Here is a 19,588-nt window from a genome sequence, read left to right as displayed (position 1 = left end):
AGCCAGCCAGATCCTGATGGCCCCAATTTGGAAGGATGGTGAGAGGATGGGAAAAGGTACTAAAATACCTCCTTTTATCCACGTCAGTTCTTCCCCAAAAGCATTTTACAAAAGGTTCTCATCTATGCACTGCTGTATGCAAGAAATTTGCATCTTGCATGCACAGATACACATATCAACATCCCTGGTTTCATTTGGCAGAATAGAGAAGTACAAGCTGATAGGAAAATATATTCCAGTTAAGTTAAACCACAATGTATTTGCATACTGTTTTTCTTGAACAATTCTATCCTAGGAAAAGAAAACGTACTCTGGCCTTTTGAGAAACAATCCAATTTGAAATGTGAAGACTAGGGCAGGAATACTATGTAAGGAATCCTTACTTGGGAGTAGGCCACACTGAACATGATGGGGCTTGTACCTAAGTGAACAGGAGGCTTAAAAGATAGACCTCTGATTATAGGGCTTGTGGTTTTTTAAATAATTATGGCTTCTAGGGGTTCCTGAATTAACTTCTGAAGAGCAAACATTATTATAGCAAAGAAGTGCCAATAAAACAATTCACATTCCTATTTGGTTCATGGTTGCTTCTGACAGACCAAAAGCAATAAAGTCAAGCTTATAAAAAAGTAAAGTTTAACGGAATAAGGGGTGACAGGGTGAATACCTCTATTCCATCTCTGCAGGGGTACAAGATAGCAACCTGTACCCTGTTGAGGCTGTTCAGAGTTGCAGGTAAAAAGCTCTCAGCTATGCTAGATGAGGTGTGAATTCCATGACACTTTATGGCGTATGTGATGGGCCTCCTCAGTGGTAGAAGCTTTATGGATTTCAGCCTTTAATGCTGTTTCAGCTACAGTTAAGGAAAATGCAACAAAAGGTCTGTTTTCCCTATTGCTTATAGGGACTCCCTATACAGACTCCCTGTAGTGCATCATAGGAAGGCAGGAGAAAAGCTAAGGTGGTTTGAAAAACTCTGGACCATTGCCATAATGGGAGGAACTCACTAACAACCTACGGCCAAGACAAGGCAAAACCAAACCAATAGCACACTATACTATTGGGTATTCTTTCATTTCATTTATTTAAAAAACCAGCCTGTCATTAAACACTGTGGATTACTTGCATTTGTTTCATTCTCTGCGTGGCAGCTTGTGCTGCAGGATCCAAGGGCCACGTGAAGAAATCTGCAATGGAAAACAAATATATTTGTTAGTAACCATGATCCCTTGCTCCCAATGTAATTTTATTATTGTTTTATTTTGCCTTTAATCCCTGTTGCAATTGCATTGGCATAGCTAATGGTTTTTTTTTAATTATTATTTTTTTAAAAAAAATCAAGCAACAGAAGCCAAATAATAAAACAGGGACTTTATCGAATTTGGGAGACCACAAACTCAGAAAGAAAGCCTTTCACAAATGATGTAAGAGTTCTATTACTATGAGCAGTTAGAAGGGTAGAGTTACAACGTGGCAGCTCCTCCTTGCAAGATGACATAAGACTTAAATGTTTCTCACCAAGAAAGAAGATTCCACCTAAACATTAGGAAGAACTTCCTGACAGTAAGAGCTGTTCGACAGTGGAATTTGCTGCCAAGGAGTGTGGTGGAGTCTCCTTCTTTGGAGGTCTTTAGAGGCTTGACAACCATATGTCAGGAGTGCTCTGATGGTGTTTCCTGCTTGGCAGGGGGTTGGACTCGATGGCCCTTGTGGTCTCTTCCAACTCTATGATTCTAAGAGGATGAAAAGCTTCTGCTGCTTTTGGAGAAAAACCTGTATTCCGTGAAAAGTATTCAGAGGTAACTGATATATAAGTGAGTGTGCTTAATTTCTGGAACAGTTCAGCGCAAATGGGGGGTGCCTTGCTACAATGCTAGTCCTATTCCAAAATAGGCAGGGGCACAATTTTAGCTGCCCCACTGAATACATTCATGAGCATGGAGGTAAAAGAGTTCAATATTAGGGATATTAACATATGTCAATAAAGATCTTAGCATTTGAAAGTCAGGAAGGTACCAATTCTTACACAGTGGGATTTAAAAGGTTAAAAGTTTTGGAATGGGGAAAGAGTGAGTTTCACAGAATTGTAGCATTGCAAGGGACCACGAGAGTCATCTAGTCCAACCCCCTGCAATGCAGGAATCTTTTGCCCAAAGTGGGGCTCCAACCCATGACTCTGAGAGTGAGTCTTACTCTCTACTGACTGAGATAAATGTAATAAATCTAGCCACTCCTGCAATGAGTCAGGCATATGGTTCTCCTCCGAACAGTCCTATGCGGGACCTAAGAAGAGCCTGTTGGAGCAAGCCAATGGCCCATCTAGTCCAGCACCCTGCTCTCAGAGTGGCCAAACAGATGCCATGGGGAAACCCACAAGCAGAGCACAAGAGCCCTCTCCACTCCTGCAGTTTCCTGGCATTCAGAAGCAACTCTTACTCAGGTAGGTAGTTTAGGCTGACAGCACACGACTGGTTCAAAGTCAGCCAGGAGGTTTCATGGCTGGGTAAAGAGCTGAACTCAGATATCACCAATCAGATCTCCCCAGGTTCAACACTCTTAACTACGACATATCCATAATATAGTCAGGCTGTGTTTAAATCTACTTAGCAACACTTAAGGAACACCTTTCGTTGTTCCTTAAGTTTCTTTTTGTACATCAGCATCCAATTGCAGCACTAGGGACATATCAGTTATTTCTTGGTCTCAGATGCCTTTGTTAGCACAAATTCCATCATTCAGTTCCACAGAACTCAGATTGCGCAGTGGGCTATTCATCACAGACCAGGAACTGCAACGGTGAGAGTTTTTCAAGAGCTTATGAACAAGATAGATTAGAAAAATTATTCTCACTCCTGATCTAGCCCCTTCCTGAGCCCCCACTCCCAGTGCAGAATCATATATTTTAAGAAAAATTCTATGGATGGATGTATGCATCTTCTCCCTACACCGAAACAGAGAGGAGAAAAGGAAGTAACAGCAATAGCAAATTAAAACAAAATGATAAGACAGTGAGCAGAGAAAAGCCTGGGATTGTTGATGCATAAGTTAAGGACTGCAGAAGCAGAGGGGGAAAAAGAGCCTTAAAACCCATTGCAGCAGGGCAAAGAAGAGGGCTTGCAAACAGGATCACTGAATCTACGATTCCCAAGAACTATGAAGGCTGATAATGTTTTTTTCAGTATTTTACATAATATGCTACTGCTTTGGGAAGGTTGCATACATCTATTTCTGATATGCATAATAACCCAAGAACAACAATCTGAGATGCTCCAGGTTCTTCATGACAGAAAAGGTATGAAACTGACAGCCTTGTATCTATTTCATTCATGAATCACTTCCTATGAAGCATCTTAAAGTGATTTCATAATAAATGATAGCAAAAGCATAGTCTAGTATGCCTTTTCACCCTCCACTGAAGCTCCCAGCTTCGGCTTGTCATATATATTATCTTGTTTCAGTGCATATTTATTTTGACAAAATATAAATGCCTCATAATGCAGTGGAGACACTTGATTCTGTAAACAGCCATTCATACTGCTGCATCCCCTTCAAAACAGGAGGCTGGGTATTAACTCAGGCTGTTAAAAGAAACCAGTGCTACAAAACTTCAAAATTAGGTTCAACCCATGAGATTGAACCTAATCTATTGAACCTAATCTATTAGGTTCAACCCATGAGATTGAACCTAATCTATTGATTGCAGTCTGCGATTGTTGGCTTTTTTTTTTGCCTCTTTGCATTTTTAAAAACTTAATTTAGCAATCTACCCCTAGGAACTTAGGAATATGTCTTATACCAGGTGTTTGTATGTAGCCTAGGATTGTCTCCTCTGATTCAGAGTCCCTCACAAGGGTCTTTCTTATCACCTTCTTTCTACCTGACCCTTTTCAACTGGATATGCAGAGACTGGACCTTGAGACCTTCTGCAGATAAAGCAAAAAGTTTACTATCTTTTGAGGAAAGAGTGCTTGTTGAGCAAGACCCTCCCAATAAGCTGTAATTGCACAACACAAATTTGCTGACATGTGACTTAACGCCACCCAGTCGGGAAAGGCCAAATGGATTCAATGAGATCTCTGATGGATCATATCCAAGATCCATCTATCCCTCTTCCCACACTGGCCTATCAGATATGCCAGGAGTCTACAAGCAAGGGGTGTAATAACAGCCCTCTCGTTTTTTCTCCACTGAGTGGCTTTGCAAGACCGAACAACCTCTGTTTGGGAGGCTCACTATGAATTTTCCAAAAACCGTCTATAAACATTTAAGAAGCAACAAAAATTAGCTAAAGGAGAATATTCAAGCAAAAACCGCAGGATGATGTGCTGGTATATTACAAGGGGGTTATTACCTAGTAAGGTAATAACATTATTAGGACCTACTAAAGATCACAAAAGATGACAAAGATTTTGAGTTTTGTGCTTTGTTGTTACGGGCATCCGTCTGCCTTTTGAGATAATGGAGGAAGTGCACCTTTGGGAGTGAAATCAAACTGCTGGAAAGTTACAAGCACTGCTGTGGGGAAGATGAAGCTGGGGAAGATGAAGGCGGCCAATTTTGCTGTTACAGATGCACCATTTCTTCTCTCTGCACTCCTCCCAGCAGCCATTCCTTGCCTGGTGAATGCTATGGATGCACAGCCTGACTGTCTGTCTCCTGGTGGGGTTGATGTTGCCTGCCTCCACGTTATGTTTGCAGACATCTTATTTGCTTCTTTGCTTATTTACTATCAGTATTTATCCTGGCTGCCCAATGACATAGTTGTTTGGGAGACTTGGAGAGATAAAGTGATAAAAGGTACATGGTTCAAAACTGATGGATTTGCATGTTTGCTCGCTCCTTTGGGGGCTTTTCAGTGGCTCCTTGCAGTTAGATATGCAGGCAGGGTGAATCCTTGAGACGTATGCTGGGTACACACCATAAATCTAAAGCACACACCCCAAAGAATCCTGGGAACTTTGGTTTGTTAAAAAGTGCAAGCAATCACAGGTCTGTGAGGAGCCAGAATCCACCACCAACTTTGGCAGGGGGGGCAGTTATTGTTTTGCTTTTCTTGTTTTAATTATGCATTTTGTGTTATTATCTATGCAAAGATCTCCAAATGAATCTGAACTTCAATGCCTAAAATCCCTGGTAGAGGACAAGGATCCCGAGATCACGTTAAGGGTAGCCAAATTCTGTGCAATTGCCATAAAACTTAGGGAACAAGCTGCGCTATCATAATGGTTAAGGTTTTAAATGATAATTTTAGGTCATATGTTAATGACTAAGTTTTAATTTATATATATTTAAACTGTTGCTATATCTGTATTGCCCCTGTTATACCTAATTGCAAAATCGTGTTTTATGAATTCCATGATTTTGTATGTGGGCTGGAACTGGTCTGTGACCGAAATAACAAATTAATTCATTCAATGTGTTATTATCTTGTATTTTTTATGCTGTGAACCGCCCTTAAATATATGGGTGGTGGGCGGCATACAAATTTAATAAATAATCATAACAAACCCACCCACACTCCCGAGGCAGGCGCTTTAGCTTGAAGCAGGCCGCGTTGCCCCGGAAACGGCCGGCGCGAAACTGCCGCGCCCCAAACCGCTCCTCCCGTTGCTCTCCTTTCCCCGCCTAGTTTGACATCCGCGGGCGCAGATTCCACACGAGGGTTCCTCGTTTTTGTAGTAATCGTTACGACCATGCGGAGAGAGCACCTTGGCGTTACCGAGCCTGCACCCAGTTCCCTGCCCCTCCCCAGAGACGAGTTCCTTCTCCCCCCCACCCCATTCCGAAAACTAAATAAAAGCATTATTAAAAAGGAAACCGCTATTATTTGCAATTGCTATTATACAATTCAATTCAATTGCTATTATTGCAATTGAATTGGTGCAATTCAAAGGAGCAGGATTCAAAGGAGTAACCCAAATGTGGGGTTGCTACCCCCCCCCATTATCCCACCCCTCGAGGATGCACACGCGTTACCTGCACACGCGTCTCACCTGTTCCCTCCTCTCGAGGAGCAGCAGGCAGAGTCCGCTTGTGCTGAATGTGACTGTGCAGACTTGGAGGCTGGGCGACGGGGAAGAAGTAGGGGAAAGGGCAAGAGGAGGAGGAGGAGGAGGGGAAGAAAATAAGCACCGCAAGGTCTGGTCCCGGCCCCCTCCGCCCGCCCCCTCTGCAGGCTGGGCCTCGGGATTGCATCAGGGCGTGCGAAGGGAGACCTTCAGCCCAGGAGACGGAAGAGGAGGCGGCGGCCATGGCTTTGCTCAGAGGCAAGTAGTTGTTCCCCGGGCTTCAAACTTCTCTTTCCGAATCTCTTTCCCTTCCTTTCAGGGCTGCATTTTGCAAGCCTGACGCTGCTCTCGCGCTTCCAGATCTGGGAGCAGCACACGCCCTAGAAACTACAAATGCAAGATTTTGATTTTTATGTTGACTTTGTTTTTATGTTGCGTTGTGCTCACTCTCATCTCGGCAGCTTGAATAAACACGGCTTTGGAGCAAAGAACATGAAGCAGCACAGGATAGGAGAAACGAGGCTTGGAGTGGTTCTTTTTTATTATTATTATTTTATTGCCGGCGTGCATACCTTTGCTTTTTATTATTTCTTTCTTCTTCAAAGGCAGAGCTTTTCAATCAGGTTTTATTGTGTTTGCCCATGCAGCTGCCCCGGGAGTTGAACTGGGATCGTTCCCATTTTGCAGATGGGAAACGGAGGCTGAGAGAACTTTTTATTGATAAGAAATGCATTGGAAAACAAAAAGAAACCGCTTCTAGCATTGATTGATTTGTATAACAGGTTCTCAGTCATTTTGAAAGATATCTATCCACGTTCTCCAAATTAAAAAACAATCTATAATATTCTACACTGAAATGTTTACTGTAGCAAAAGTCACCAAGCTACAGAGACTTTGTATGAAAAAGTTGGCTTTTTAAAAAAGCACATTAAAAATTAGACTGCAATCATTTAAGCATTTCAAAGCTTCTGTGAATAGGATAGCCTCATAATAATAATAATAATTTTTTTATACAGTGTATTTCAAATGTGCAAAGCTATTCTTGCATATTATCTCAGTAATCTTTGCAAGACCCTTGTAAATTAGGCACTCTAGGGGGCTTGCTCTGGTTTGGTGTAGCCAGGCATGTTGAACTAGGTAGTCCCTTCTTGAGATCATGAAATAGGACATGGGAATCACTACCTGTAAGGCTTTGGCTATCCCTAAGCATATGTGGACACTTCAGTGGATAAGGAGTTAACTAGTTTGCAAAATGTCTGGTAAAACATGCTTTGAAAGCTGCAGAGACTTTGTATGCAAATAGGGAGACGAATGCTGTCATGAGTATATACTAGTTTCCACATAATGAACAAGATTGCTGCACTGGCTTACATTTCTAAACTTGTGCAATGCCCCAGGTGTTTTTCTATAACCATGAAAAGGCACAGCTTGCAGCCTTTGAGTCTGAAATTGCTCCTTTCAGGGAGTATAAGGGGCTATATGCTACTTCCAGGATCAGAGACAACATGCTGGGAGAGGGCTGATGGCTTGATTGTGGCATCTTTTTCGCATTCTGAGAAACCGATGCCGGATTTAATAGGCCTTTGGTCTATTTAATAGGCCTTTGCTCTACTTCTTCAGACTCTGGGGAGTAAAGACCTTGTCAGTAATGAGTATTTCAGGGAATTGATGTCTCTGGTGATGACTGCACACTTTTCCACACAGCTCCTCAAAAAGCAAATACTTTGGACCCAATTTAAGCAAATATTAACTATGAAATCAGGCTTGTTTTCGTATCACTTCCGTATTACTTAATACTTAGTTGTTGGAAGAAGAACAGCTATGTTCACTGAAGAGGGTGCGTAGGATCTTAAGCCTTAATTTATCTCCATGGGCTTCTGTCAACAGATGTTCATCTTGAAAGGCTTGATAGTAGAGCACATGGCTTTGTGAAAGGCCCCAGGTTCAGTGCTTGGTGCCCCCATGATGTTGGGTTGGGAAAGACTCCCTGACTAGAACCCTGGAGCCCTGCTTCAGTATTGCAGACAATACTGTGCTCACTGAGCCAATAGTTTTCATAAGACAGCTTCCTGTACCTCACCATTGCGTTTTTCATCTTTTCCATTCCAGGTGTGTTCATTGTTTCTGCCAAGAGGACTCCATTTGGGGCTTATGGAGGCCTGCTCAAGGACTTCACTGCCACAGACTTAACGGAGATTGCAGCACGCTCAGCCCTGGCTGCTGGCAAAGTGTCTCCCGAAATCATTGACAGTGTGGTTGTGGGCAATGTCATGCAGGTTGGTAGGACACAGAAGATGCCAGCTGGCAAATCCGCTTGTTGCACTCATGCTAATGTTCTTTCTCTTTCTACGTTTGCTCTGTTGCCCCATTCCAGAGGAGCTAGAAATAAACTGGAACAACTGCAGCTCTAGTATTTTAGTGTTTTGTTGGAAGCCGCCCAGAATGGCTGGGTGGACCCAGCCAGATGGGCGGGGTATAAATAAATTATTATTATTATTATTATTATTATTATTATTATTATTATTATTAAAGTCACTTGTAAAACAGTTTCCCTTGGAGTATTTTATGTCATTGAATTTGCCCCTGCTGGCATTGTTGGGGGTAGGAATGAGATGCATACGATTGTGTAAATATTTTCTTGCACCCTACAGAATGCGTTTTGCTTTCTTTACAACTTTTTCATTTTTTTCTGTGTGCGTATGACAAGTACAGTCCTTAATGAACAAAGACATTTAGAGTAACTTAACCCAAGTTCACGTGTCTTATAAACACAGTGAAAATGGAAGTTCTTTATATAACTAATACTAACCAAAGCCTTGACCTGCCTTTCCCTATATTCTAACCTCTTGCCTATGGTGTGGGTGTTTTCTGGATTTCCTATGCAGAGAAAGGCTTTGGTCCTTAGTATCTTAGGATAATTTTCATTGGGTAATTTATATTGGGGAGATTTTTACTTTGCATCCAATTAAAAAAAATCATGTTTATTTTATTTGTATTTAAGAAAGAAAGCTGCAAAAACGTGTCCCATGTTATTTTTTTTGTCTTGGTACAGCTCGAGTATTGGACCTAAATTATTTCAGGGGTGAAATTAAAGTGTGCTTAATGCAGCTTAAATGCTCTATTTTATGGAAATATGACTGGAATACTTGTAAATTTTAAATACAAACACATGTACTTCACTTACATTGTTTCCACCCCCCGATCCTTAAATTTAAACAAAGGTACTGGAAACTGTTGACACGCCAATAAATTTTGTTAGTCCAAAGAACTGCATGAGATATGCTGACTCACATAACTTGCCAGGGATAAACACCTGAAAAACATTAATTACAACTTTGAAAGTGGCAGGCTTGCTTAATACTGTATTTGCAGTTGTCACCCATTCAGTGTTGCTTTTGAACCTGTGGGACACAAAATTTCCCACCTCACATCACTGCATATAACTGGCTTTCATGATGGTCACCTAAACCAGGGGTGGGAAATTGCCATCCTTCAGGCTGAACTCAGCCTCCCAGGAGTTCAGATTTTCCCTGCAAGGCTATTTCCCCCAGCATCCCAGCAGGCATGAGGTATTCCACCATGATTATTAAGATGGTTAGGCTGCTTTTCACCAAAGGTCCCCAAACAACAAAGCAGAGCAGGCTAAACAACTCCTCCAAAAGCCTGGGATAACACAGGATTTGACGATTTACCATCCACACCTCCCGGGGGGAAATGTTCCAAAGAGGGAGGGGAGTTCCAAATTAGCCAGTGGAACATTATCTCTACCCCTTGCAACAGAATTTGAGTGTGCTGTCACCCTAGACCAGGCATAGGCAAACTCAGCCCCCCAGATGTTTTGGAACTACAACTCCCATGATCCCTAGCTAACAGGACCAGTGGTCAGGGATGATGGGAATTGTAGTCCCAAAACATCTGGAGGGCCGAGTTTGCCTACACCTGCCCTAGACTTCCCTTAAAGTTACATGCAGCTCGATCCTACGCACGTTTAATCTGAGTTAGTTTCACTGTGTTCAGCAGAGCTTGGTTCCAAGCAAGTCTGTAACATGGCATCTGCGCAGGCCGATCCTCTGTATGTTTTCTCACTTCCAAGCATTGCAGTTTATGCGTTACCTGCGTTTCTTGCTTTGAGCAGCATTAACCAAGTGGTACATCTGCCCTTCCTTGCAGAGCTCTGCGGATGCTGCTTACCTTGCCCGGCACGTGGGTTTGCGTGTTGGAGTTCCGGTCCCAGTTCCTGCCCTAACAGTCAACAGATTGTGTGGATCAGGCTTCCAGTCCATCGTCAACGGATGCCAGGTCCTAGATTTGCTCTCGCGATACTCTTGCTAAATTCCTCCTGTCCTCCATCAGCCCAGCTGTCCAGTGCAAGTCAGGCAGAGACTTGAGAAATGGGAAAATAATAAATGTGTTGGATACTCCCATCTTTCTTTTTAATTGCATGATAATAACCAGGGAGTTGCAAAGTGGAGACAAGGGCATTACTGTGAATGGCTTAGTCTACAGTGGTACCTCTGGATACGCACACCTTTGGTTGCGTATCCTTCAGGATGCGAACGCAGCAAACCCACAAGTATTTTTCTGGGTTTCGCCGCATGCTCAGAAGCGCTCTACGGCAGTAGCGATCCCTCCAGTTGTGGAAATCTTAGGATCTGACTGGAGCTCCGGAACAGATCCCATCCGCAACTGGAAGTACCACTGTACTTCTTTATAAAGCAGTTCACACAACTGGTGATGAAAGAGAAAACAAAACAACAGAGCAGAATAATATTCTCAATTCTTCAGATCCATTTCCTCAATTTAAGCTTGGCCAGCCCAACAGGCACAAACTATATCTCTTAGAAAATGTGCTCAGACCTGGACTGTGGTGAGTCTGCAATGACATGGAGTTTTGTAGGAAGCAAGCGCCATCAAATAATTGCCTCTTTGTGCTCTCAATTTCTAAACTCAACACAAAGGGACCACCTAGGGTCGGGCAGGCTTGATAGACAAGCCCTGGGACCTCCACTGAGCCTATGGGCTAGAGATTCCCACCACCTATGACATAGGTGATGACTTTAAAAGGGCTTGTCCTATGGAAGGAGGTGGTCTCCAAGCTATTGAAGGCCCTATCAACTCTTAATTGTGCCTGAAAGGAAAAGAAAGCCAGTGCAAAGTTCTTGGAGAAGCCCGTGCCGTTAAAGCAAAAACTCTTCCAAAGTAGTAGCAAAATGATTAGGAAACATAAGAGCCTTGCTAGATCATACCAAAGGACTAAGTAGTCCAGCACAGTCCCATTGTTGCTGATGGAAAACTTGCAAGCAAGACACGAAAGCAGTTGCTCTGTCCCACTGTTGTTCCCCCAGAAACTGGTAATCAGTCGTATTCTGCCTCTGATCTTGGGGATGATAGATAGCCACTCTTCCTCTGCACACAGCTCCTAGTGCAGGTACACAATTTTTGGAGCCTTGTGCAACACCCACAGGGTTGCAGAAAGGTGGTTTGGAGGGGTAGCATTTTTTCCCTTCATCCACTGGCCTGCTGTCCCTCCATAAGTAAATTGGTACAGTGGTACCTCGGGTTACATACGCTTTGGGTTACATACGCTTCAGGTTACAGACTCCACTAACCCAGAAATAGTACCTCAGGTTAAGAACTTTGCTTCAGGATGAGAACCGAAATCGTGCTCCAGCAGCGCGGCAGCAGCAGGAGTCCCCATTAGCTAACGAGGTACTTCAGGTTAAGAACAGTTTCAGGTTAAGAACGGACCTCCGGAACGAATTAAGTACTTAATCCGAGGTACTACTGTATTGCCAAGTCCTTCCTTGGTCTAGATTCATCTGTAATGAGCTGAGGTGTTTTCTGATGCCCTTATCCGACGCACACTACTAACCTGAAATGGTGAAATAAAAAAATCCCTAATGAGCTTTTTCTCTCTCTTCCCACTCAAAACAGGAAATTTGCCTTAAAGAATCGGAGGTAGTGCTGTGTGGTGGAACAGAAAGTATGAGCCAAAGTCCATATGCTGTCCGAAATATCCGCTTTGGAACAAAATTAGGAGCCGATCTCAAGGTACAGACGTTGGGTGCTTTGCCATTGCTCTCAGCAGCTTTGTGTATATCTGGTAGTTGTTGCCTGGTAGTCATTCCTGAAGCTGGCCATTGTTTGTGTTGTGTTGTTTGGCTTTTTCCTACAAGCACTGAATTCATTACCCCTCAAATCTTGTAATGGTGTTACTAATCTTGTTGCGTTGTCTGTTTTATTCCCCTTGCAGCTGGAAGACACGCTGTGGGCAGGGCTGACAGATCTGCATATTAAAACGCCTATGGGGGTCACAGCTGAAAACCTTGCTGCGAAATACAACATCACAAGGGAAGACTGTGACCGCTATGCAGTAAAGACACAGCAGAGGTGGAAAGCTGGTCAGTGGATTTACAAGGGTTAAAAACGTACAATAGCATCATCCATTTCAAAGGGAAGCCTAGTTCTCATAAGTGGCAGGTGGTAGACCTATCTCTGGGCTGCACTACTCCAAGCTGCAGACTTGCGTGATGGAATGCTCTTTCATGAAGAAAACAAAAGGCAAGGGAAAAGAGAAGGGGAATCTTTCCCTTCCCTCCCAGCTTCCCTCAGACAGCATTAAAAGGCTGTTTTGACTAAAAACGTTGACTACAGTGGTACCTCGGGTTACATACACTTCAGGTTACAGACTCCGCTAACCCAGAAATAGTGCTTCAGGTTAAGAACTTTGCTTCAGGTTGAGAACAGAAGTCGTGCTCCGGCGGCGCAGTGGCAGCGGGAGGCCCCATTAGCTAAAGTGGTGCTTCAGGTTAAGAACAGTTTCAGGTTAAGTACGGACCTCCGGAACAAATTAAGTACTTAACCTGAGGTACCACTGTATTTTAAGATGAGCAAATGTTAACCAATTTCACTGGCCAGTTCTTTCAGGCTTGACACACAAAAGAATTAGGGTCTCCACCCCCATCGTTCTGCCCAGACACTGAGGTCCAGCTCCAAGGGCCTTCTGAAGGTTACCTCCCTGTGAGAAGTGAGGTTACAGGGAATCAGGCAGAGGGCCTTCTTGGCAGTGGCGCCCGCCCTGTGGAACGTCCTTCCTTCAGATGTCAAGGAAATAAACAACTATCTGACTTTTAGAAGACATCTGAAGGGAGCCCTGTTTAGGGAAGTTTTTAATGTTTGACATTTTATTGTGTTTTTAGTATTTTGTTAGGAGCCATCCAGAGTGGCTGGGGCAACCCAGTCAGATGGGCAACGTAGAAATAATAAAATTATTATTATCAGTGTTTTTTTTCTGGGGGTGCTCAAAGATACGCAGTACCAGCACCTTTTTCCTAGAAGGAAAGCACTGGTTAAAATTGTGGCACGTACTGTAACAAGCTCATGGTGAGTCCCAGCACGCTTTTATTCTAGAAGAGAAGCACTGGGTGTCATCTTTGTCATCTACCTCAAGCACGTCCCCTGCGGAGGGTTTCTTTCAATCACCGACTGATCTCTTTGGGTTTTCCCTCTGTGACGTAGTGACATGGGCCTTCTTGTTTTTATAGCCCAAGAAGCCGGACACTTCAAAGCTGAAATGGCACCTGTTGAAGTGAAAACCAAGAAAGGCAAGCAGAGCATGGAGCGGGATGAGCACCCTCGACCGGAGGCGACTCTGGAACAGTTGGCAAAGCTCCCTACAGTTTTCAAGAAAGATGGGACCGTCACAGCTGCAAATGCCTCGGTGAGCCAGGGAGCTTAAAATCCTGATCTAAGAACGATTTGCTCAGATGTGGCTCCTTTCCCTGGAGCTGAAGTCAGATTACTCAGGGTTCTTTTTTAAAAAAAAAAAAAAAGCATACCATATGAAATAGAGGGTTGGGTATAAATAATAATAATAATAATAATAATAATAATAATAATAATAATAATAATTCAGCTATCCTTGCCCACAACAAGCCAGCTCTGGGGTGCAGTTAATAAAGCCTTGCAAGCGATGCCATTTTTGCAAAAGCAGTAACATCACAGAAATTGAGATTTGCTGAGTCTGCTGCAAGAATTTTAGGGTTGCCATATTTCAAAAAGTGAAAAAGTGAGGTTGTTTGCTTGCTTGCAAACACAGGTTTTCCCGGACATTTCAAGTGCTTTTTGAAAATTCTGCCCGGATGCCATTTTTTAAGGACAATCCCCAGAAATTCCGGACATAGGCAGCCCTAATTTTGTAAAACATTATGTGAAAGGTCAGGTTTGACAGGGAGCTGAGCGGGTGCTAAGACTTTGTGTAGCAATGGAACTCACAGAATCAAGTTGGGAGGGACCTCAGAAAGATCATCTGGGCCAATGCTGGACGTCCCATTCCTCCTGACATCCCTGTTAGGTGACCAGGCTGCCCCACAATCCTACAGTAGATACTGGATGTTTCTGTGCGGAACGTAGCTGCCCTGGGATCCTTTGCTGAACATATGCTTCCTTTCCAGTGCCCCTTTCACACACACTCCCACTTTAGGCTTTTGTGGACACTGAATTTCAGTTCTGCTGCTCCAATTTCAACTGAGGCCGTGTCCTAATGTACACAGAGCTGGTGGAATTGATTTCAGATTCATCTTTAGGCACAGTGGCAAGCTTATCGCAATGTGTACCCGCAGATACTTAGAACCATAGAATGGTAGAATTGGAAGGGACCCTGAGAGTCCAACCCACTGCTGTGCAGGAATCTCAACCATAGCATCCACGACAGCTATCCAACCTCTTAAAACCTGAGTGTTAATAGGCTAAGCTTGACCTAAGTCATATATGTCTCTGACACTGATCAGTTTTACTCGAGAATGGCCCTCGTATTGGGCAGTCCAGTTCTTATCGCCCAGGATGACTGCTCTGACATCATCTGATAGGAAGTGCCTACAGAGGGTGGTGAATACAGCACAAGATATTATGGGGTGTCCCGTGAATCCGCTGGATGAAATAGTGGAAGAACATTGCCACAGGAGAGTGAGGAAAATTCTCAGGGATGATTCACACCCTGGCCGGCACTTTCTTGATCTCCTGCCCTCAGGCAGAAGATATAGAAGCATGATTAGTCGCACCAACAGGGTAAAGAACAGCTTCTATCCGTGGGCTGTTAGCCTGCTGAATGAGAAGATAACAGCAGGGCAACTGACTTTCGGGTTTGGTGGGTGTGCGTCAGTAAACGAGGGGAATTAAGACTAAGAGAGCTGGGGGGGGTGCTTGTGTAATCTCACTGTATACAAGGTGTACAAGTGACAATAAAGTATTTTAATTATTTCAATAAGCTGCCCTTTTGAGTCTGCATAACATCTAATCCAGGGCAAACTCTTGCCAATGCTCAGCTGCAGATTTAGTGTCTGTTTTTCTCTTTCTAGGGGGTATGTGACGGGGCTGGAGCAGTGATCATAGCGAGTGAAGAAGCCTTGAAAAAGCACAGCCTCACACCATTGGCTAGAATAGTAGCCTACCATGCGTCTGGATGCGACCCCAACATCATGGGCATTGGTAAGTTACAGCCTTGGGGACTTTCCCAGCGTGTGCAAGGTAGTCCACGCAAATCCCAATTTGCAGCAACAGCATGAAATCCTGAGTCCCTTCTCCAGGTCCCTTCTTTAAGGGAGCCTTGGAGCAGGATGACAAGGGGCAGGGCCTTTTCAGTTGTGGCTCCCCATCTGTGGAAAGCTCTCCCCAGTGAGGTCCTTCACTGACAACGCTTTGGAGCCAGGTTTTTAAGCAGAGCTGGACAGCCATCTGCCATGGATGACTTTAGTTGAGATTCCTGCTTTGCAGGGGGTTGGACTGGATGACCCTCAGGGTCCCTTATATGATTTATGTTCATGTTTCTAAATTTGTTGTAAGTCTCTGGGACATCTTTGAGTAACTAGTCTAATAATAAGAATCCTAATGGAGGGTGCCCTTTCTGGAACTGAGTGAGTGGGCATATTAGTTGTTGTTGTTAAATTTATATACCGCCCTATACCTGCATGGCTCAAGGCAGTTCACAGAATAAAGTTGCTTTTCCCTGTTTTATTTTTCTTTTTTAATGGAGTGGGGGGACCTGCTGCCCCCCAGACATTGTTGAACTGCAACTCCTATCAGTCACAGCCAACATGGCCAGTGGTCAGGGATGATGGGAATTGTAGTCCAGCCATATCTGGAGGGTATATAAAGCACTGAACTATCAGTTCCTCTACTTGCCCTCATGCATGTGTATGTTTTTAACAAAGGTCCAGTGCCTGCTATTACTGAAGCCCTGAAGAAAGCTGGCCTTTCCCTGAAAGACATGGACTTAGTTGAGGTAAGGAAAGCTGGGCAGAACCCAAAACGAATGAAACAATACCTTAATATGGCCTTCAGGTGGTGGGGAATTTATGGCCTTACAGATTTTACTGAACACAACTCCCATCATCCCTGATCCATTGGCCACGTTGGGCAGAACTGATGGGAACTTGAGCTCAACTTTTCCCAAGATAAGCTATAGTCGAGTGACGTTCACTTAAAAGTGAACTATTAAGTGCAGTCTTTGGTCTGCCTATGGGTTAGGCAGGGTCTAAGTACAGGCTGCTGAAGATTGTTCATCTCTTATTGGAAGCAGCCTTCAAACACTGGAACTGAAATTCCCTAACTCAAGAGATCTGTATAGCTATTTCCCTGGTTGCATTTCAGCACCTCTTTATTGTTGGTTCAAGCCAACATTTGGCATGAATATTAGATGATATTATTATTATTATTATTATTATTATTATTATTATTATTATTATTATTATTATTATTTATTATGCTCCCTTCAGTTCTTGGGTGATATTTTATTAGGAACTTGGTTCTGTTTTTAGTATATGTTTTGCAATTTATGTTATTAATTCTTTCAGGTCTGCCACCTTGAGTTTTATGAATTAGAAAGAGGTTACAGACATTCTTAAATAAGTTGGGAAGTTAAAGGTTTAAAGCAGGATTTGCATCTGACCTGTCATGTTCTCATTTTGATTTTTTTAAAAAAAACATACTTTTGGCTAGTGGTTTTCTGCTCACCCACCCCTTGCGAAAGCTGCTTTCTGCATCACTTTTGAAGCATCTGAACTGTCTTCAAGGATAGCTCCAAGTAGAGTATGTTACAGCAGTCCAACCTATAGGTGTTTCCAACTTTCCCCCCCTTTCTCTCTCATGTTTCAAGGTCAATGAGGCTTTTGCTCCACAGTACTTGTCAGTAGAGAAGGTTTTGGATCTGGACCCAGAGAAAACAAACGTCAATGGAGGAGCCATTGCTTTGGGTCACCCACTGGGGGCATCGGGTTCAAGGATCACTGCTCATCTGGTTCACGAACTAAGGTCAGTGAATAGCCTGAAGGAACCTCTTGGGAACGCTTCTTGGTTTTGCTTTTTAAAATGCTGTGGAATGCATGCTTGGAAGAGCGCGTTTGGCATCTGCGTTTTAAGAAGATGATGTAGGAAGTCATGGAGAAGAAGACCTTCACGTGAGACCCTGGAGAGCTCAGAGTTGGGGTCAATAGTGGGCTAGATGGATAAATAGTCGGAAATGGCATAAAGAAGCTGAGATGAAAATAAACAGAATTCAGCTTGCTAATTGCAGTCTGGCTCAGATTCACAAGGAGTTTAGCTTGGTCCACGCAGCATGGCTGTGTGTTCCCTTCGCTCCAGCAAGTATGTCAGGCTGCTTATCTGCTGTAGGAAACACTCTTCCCACCAACATCAAAGCATCGCAGTGCTTGCCCTAGATGTCATTCTGTGGAGCAAAAGAAAGGAACGGTAGAACTCAAATAATTAAAAGTCTTTCAGAACAGATGGCAAGGCTTGAGTCACGATGCCTTGATAACTTGTTTTCTTGTTTGTTCTCTCTCATTTTTTTTATAGGCGCCGTGGAGGTAAATATGCAGTCGGTTCGGCTTGCATTGGAGGAGGCCAAGGTATAGCTGTTATCATTGAGAAGACAGCCTAAAGGAAATTGGAGAATCTTGGATGGACTCTCCACCAACTGTTACATGCTCACTAGAAGAATTTAGAGAGGAGGAGGAGATGGCCCCACTTGCTTGCAAATCCATGAAACAGACTGCTATGGACCATCTGGCAGGCTGGGGGGATATTGCAAAGTCTTCTTTGGAAAAAAGACTATAACTAGATAATCTCTAATTCAGTTGTGTGAATCTAGCTGTAATCTCCACTTATCTCGTACGTCCTGCTGAGTTAAAATGTGACTTCTAAGTATGAATTTTATTGAACAAATGTTAAGATGCCAAGTATCTCCTAACTATGCCTTACACCAAAGCCTGCTATTTTATCAATCAATGCTGTCTTCCAAGCTGTTAGATCACCGCACTGGAATACTTCTGCAAATGTAGGTGGGGAAGGGATTTTACATTGCTGCCAAAAAAAGTTTTTCTTGAATGGATTTTGCATAAAGTGTGTACCGGCTGCGCAGTGTTAAGAGCTGGGAACAAAGTGTAACAAAATCTGTGTGCCTTTATGTGATAAAACAATAATAAAAATAATCAAAGGATTCTAGTTTTGTCATCTTGTAAAGCTTGGATGTAGTTTAAATTTGGAGCATAAGGCGTTTCGGGCATTTGCGCCAAACCTGGTGGTTTTCTTTCAAAGTATCTGGCATCCTTTTAATAGTGTTGCTTCTCAAGAATCATCTCCAGCCACAAGGTGGTGCATTTTCACCGCATTGCAGAGGCTTCTGTCCTTTTAAGCTGCTTAGCAGTGCCTCCATATGGGAATCGTCCTTCATTTCCAACCTATACTCTGGAAACAGGGTTTCCCCTTGAATGTGAACTTTTTATTTCCCTCTTCCTTTGGCGAATGACAGACTTCCACAGGACATGAGCTGAAGGGGCACCTAATGTTACTTTATTTGGGGGGGGAGACACGCAGGTGGCACTGTGGGTTAAACCACAGAGCCTAGGACTTGCCGATCAGAAGGTCGGCGGTTCAAATCCCCGCGATGGGGTGAGCTCCCGTTGCTCGGTCCCAGCGCCTGCCAACCTAGCAGTTCGAAAGCACCCCCAGGTGCAAGTAGATAAATAGGTACCGCTCCAGCGGGAAGGTAAACAGTGTTTCCGTGCGCTGCTCTGGTTCACCAAAGCGGCTTAGTCATGCTGGCCACATGACCCGGAAGCTGTACGCCGGTTCCCTCGGCCAATAAAGCGAGATGAGCGCCGCAACCCCAGAGTCGTCCGCGACTGGACCTAATGGTCAGGGGTACCTTTAACGCTGAATGAGCTTTGAACCAACTCTGGAACTGACTCTTTGCCATAGTTAGTTTGGTGCAGGAAGGATTCCCCCCCCCTTCCTTCCTTGAGTCAAGCTGATCGGAGACCCTAACCACTGAGAAGGATCTGCCTTTGCATGTGGCATTTGGCTTGGCTGCCTTGCTCAAGATCAGCTGGTATTTTCCTGCTTTGTGCATCCCTGTCTCGACGGCATCCCTGTCACAAAACATCAGGTGATCCCTGCTAGATCAAACCTAATCAAGGGTAGGTAAAAAAAAGGTAAAGGACCCCTGGACTGTTAAGTCCAGTCAAAGGCGACTATGGGGTTGTGGCGCTCATCTCGCTTTCAGGCCAATGGAGCCGGCATTTGTC

The 19,588-nt window shown here is 43.7% G+C and overlaps 1 protein-coding gene and 1 non-coding gene across 2 annotated transcripts; one reads left to right on the top strand and one right to left on the bottom strand.

The window, feature by feature from the left end:
• Positions 1-2,698: 2,698 nt before the first annotated feature.
• On the bottom strand, positions 2,699-2,784 carry LOC128423806 (small Cajal body-specific RNA 18). Its single transcript, XR_008332867.1, has one exon. It is a non-coding gene; the product is annotated as a small Cajal body-specific RNA 18 (non-coding RNA).
• Positions 2,785-6,164: 3,380 nt separating this feature from the next.
• Positions 6,165-18,502, top strand: ACAA2 (acetyl-CoA acyltransferase 2). Its single transcript, XM_053408485.1, has 10 exons — positions 6,165-6,266; positions 8,118-8,284; positions 10,179-10,307; positions 11,943-12,059; positions 12,262-12,409; positions 13,553-13,728; positions 15,365-15,494; positions 16,217-16,287; positions 17,161-17,315; positions 17,859-18,502. Exons 1-10 carry the CDS (start codon positions 6,251-6,253, stop codon positions 17,941-17,943), a joined length of 1,194 nt encoding a protein of 397 aa, XP_053264460.1. The 5' UTR covers positions 6,165-6,250; the 3' UTR covers positions 17,944-18,502.
• The last annotated feature ends 1,086 nt before the right edge of the window (positions 18,503-19,588 follow it).

The sequence above is a fragment of the Podarcis raffonei genome, chromosome 11 (genome assembly GCF_027172205.1).
Source record: "Podarcis raffonei isolate rPodRaf1 chromosome 11, rPodRaf1.pri, whole genome shotgun sequence".
Lineage (NCBI taxonomy): Eukaryota > Metazoa > Chordata > Lepidosauria > Squamata > Lacertidae > Podarcis > Podarcis raffonei.
Note: the sequence above shows the minus strand (reverse complement) of the source record. Positions and strands in the feature narration are given on the sequence as shown.

Bases quoted from the DNA above. Each gene is read 5' to 3' on its own strand.
- ACAA2 (XM_053408485.1), top strand. The intron at 12,060-12,261 runs GTACAGACGTTG...TTCCCCTTGCAG, and splicing joins AATTAGGAGCCGATCTCAAG to CTGGAAGACACGCTGTGGGC. The intron at 12,410-13,552 runs GTCAGTGGATTT...TTGTTTTTATAG, and splicing joins ACAGCAGAGGTGGAAAGCTG to CCCAAGAAGCCGGACACTTC.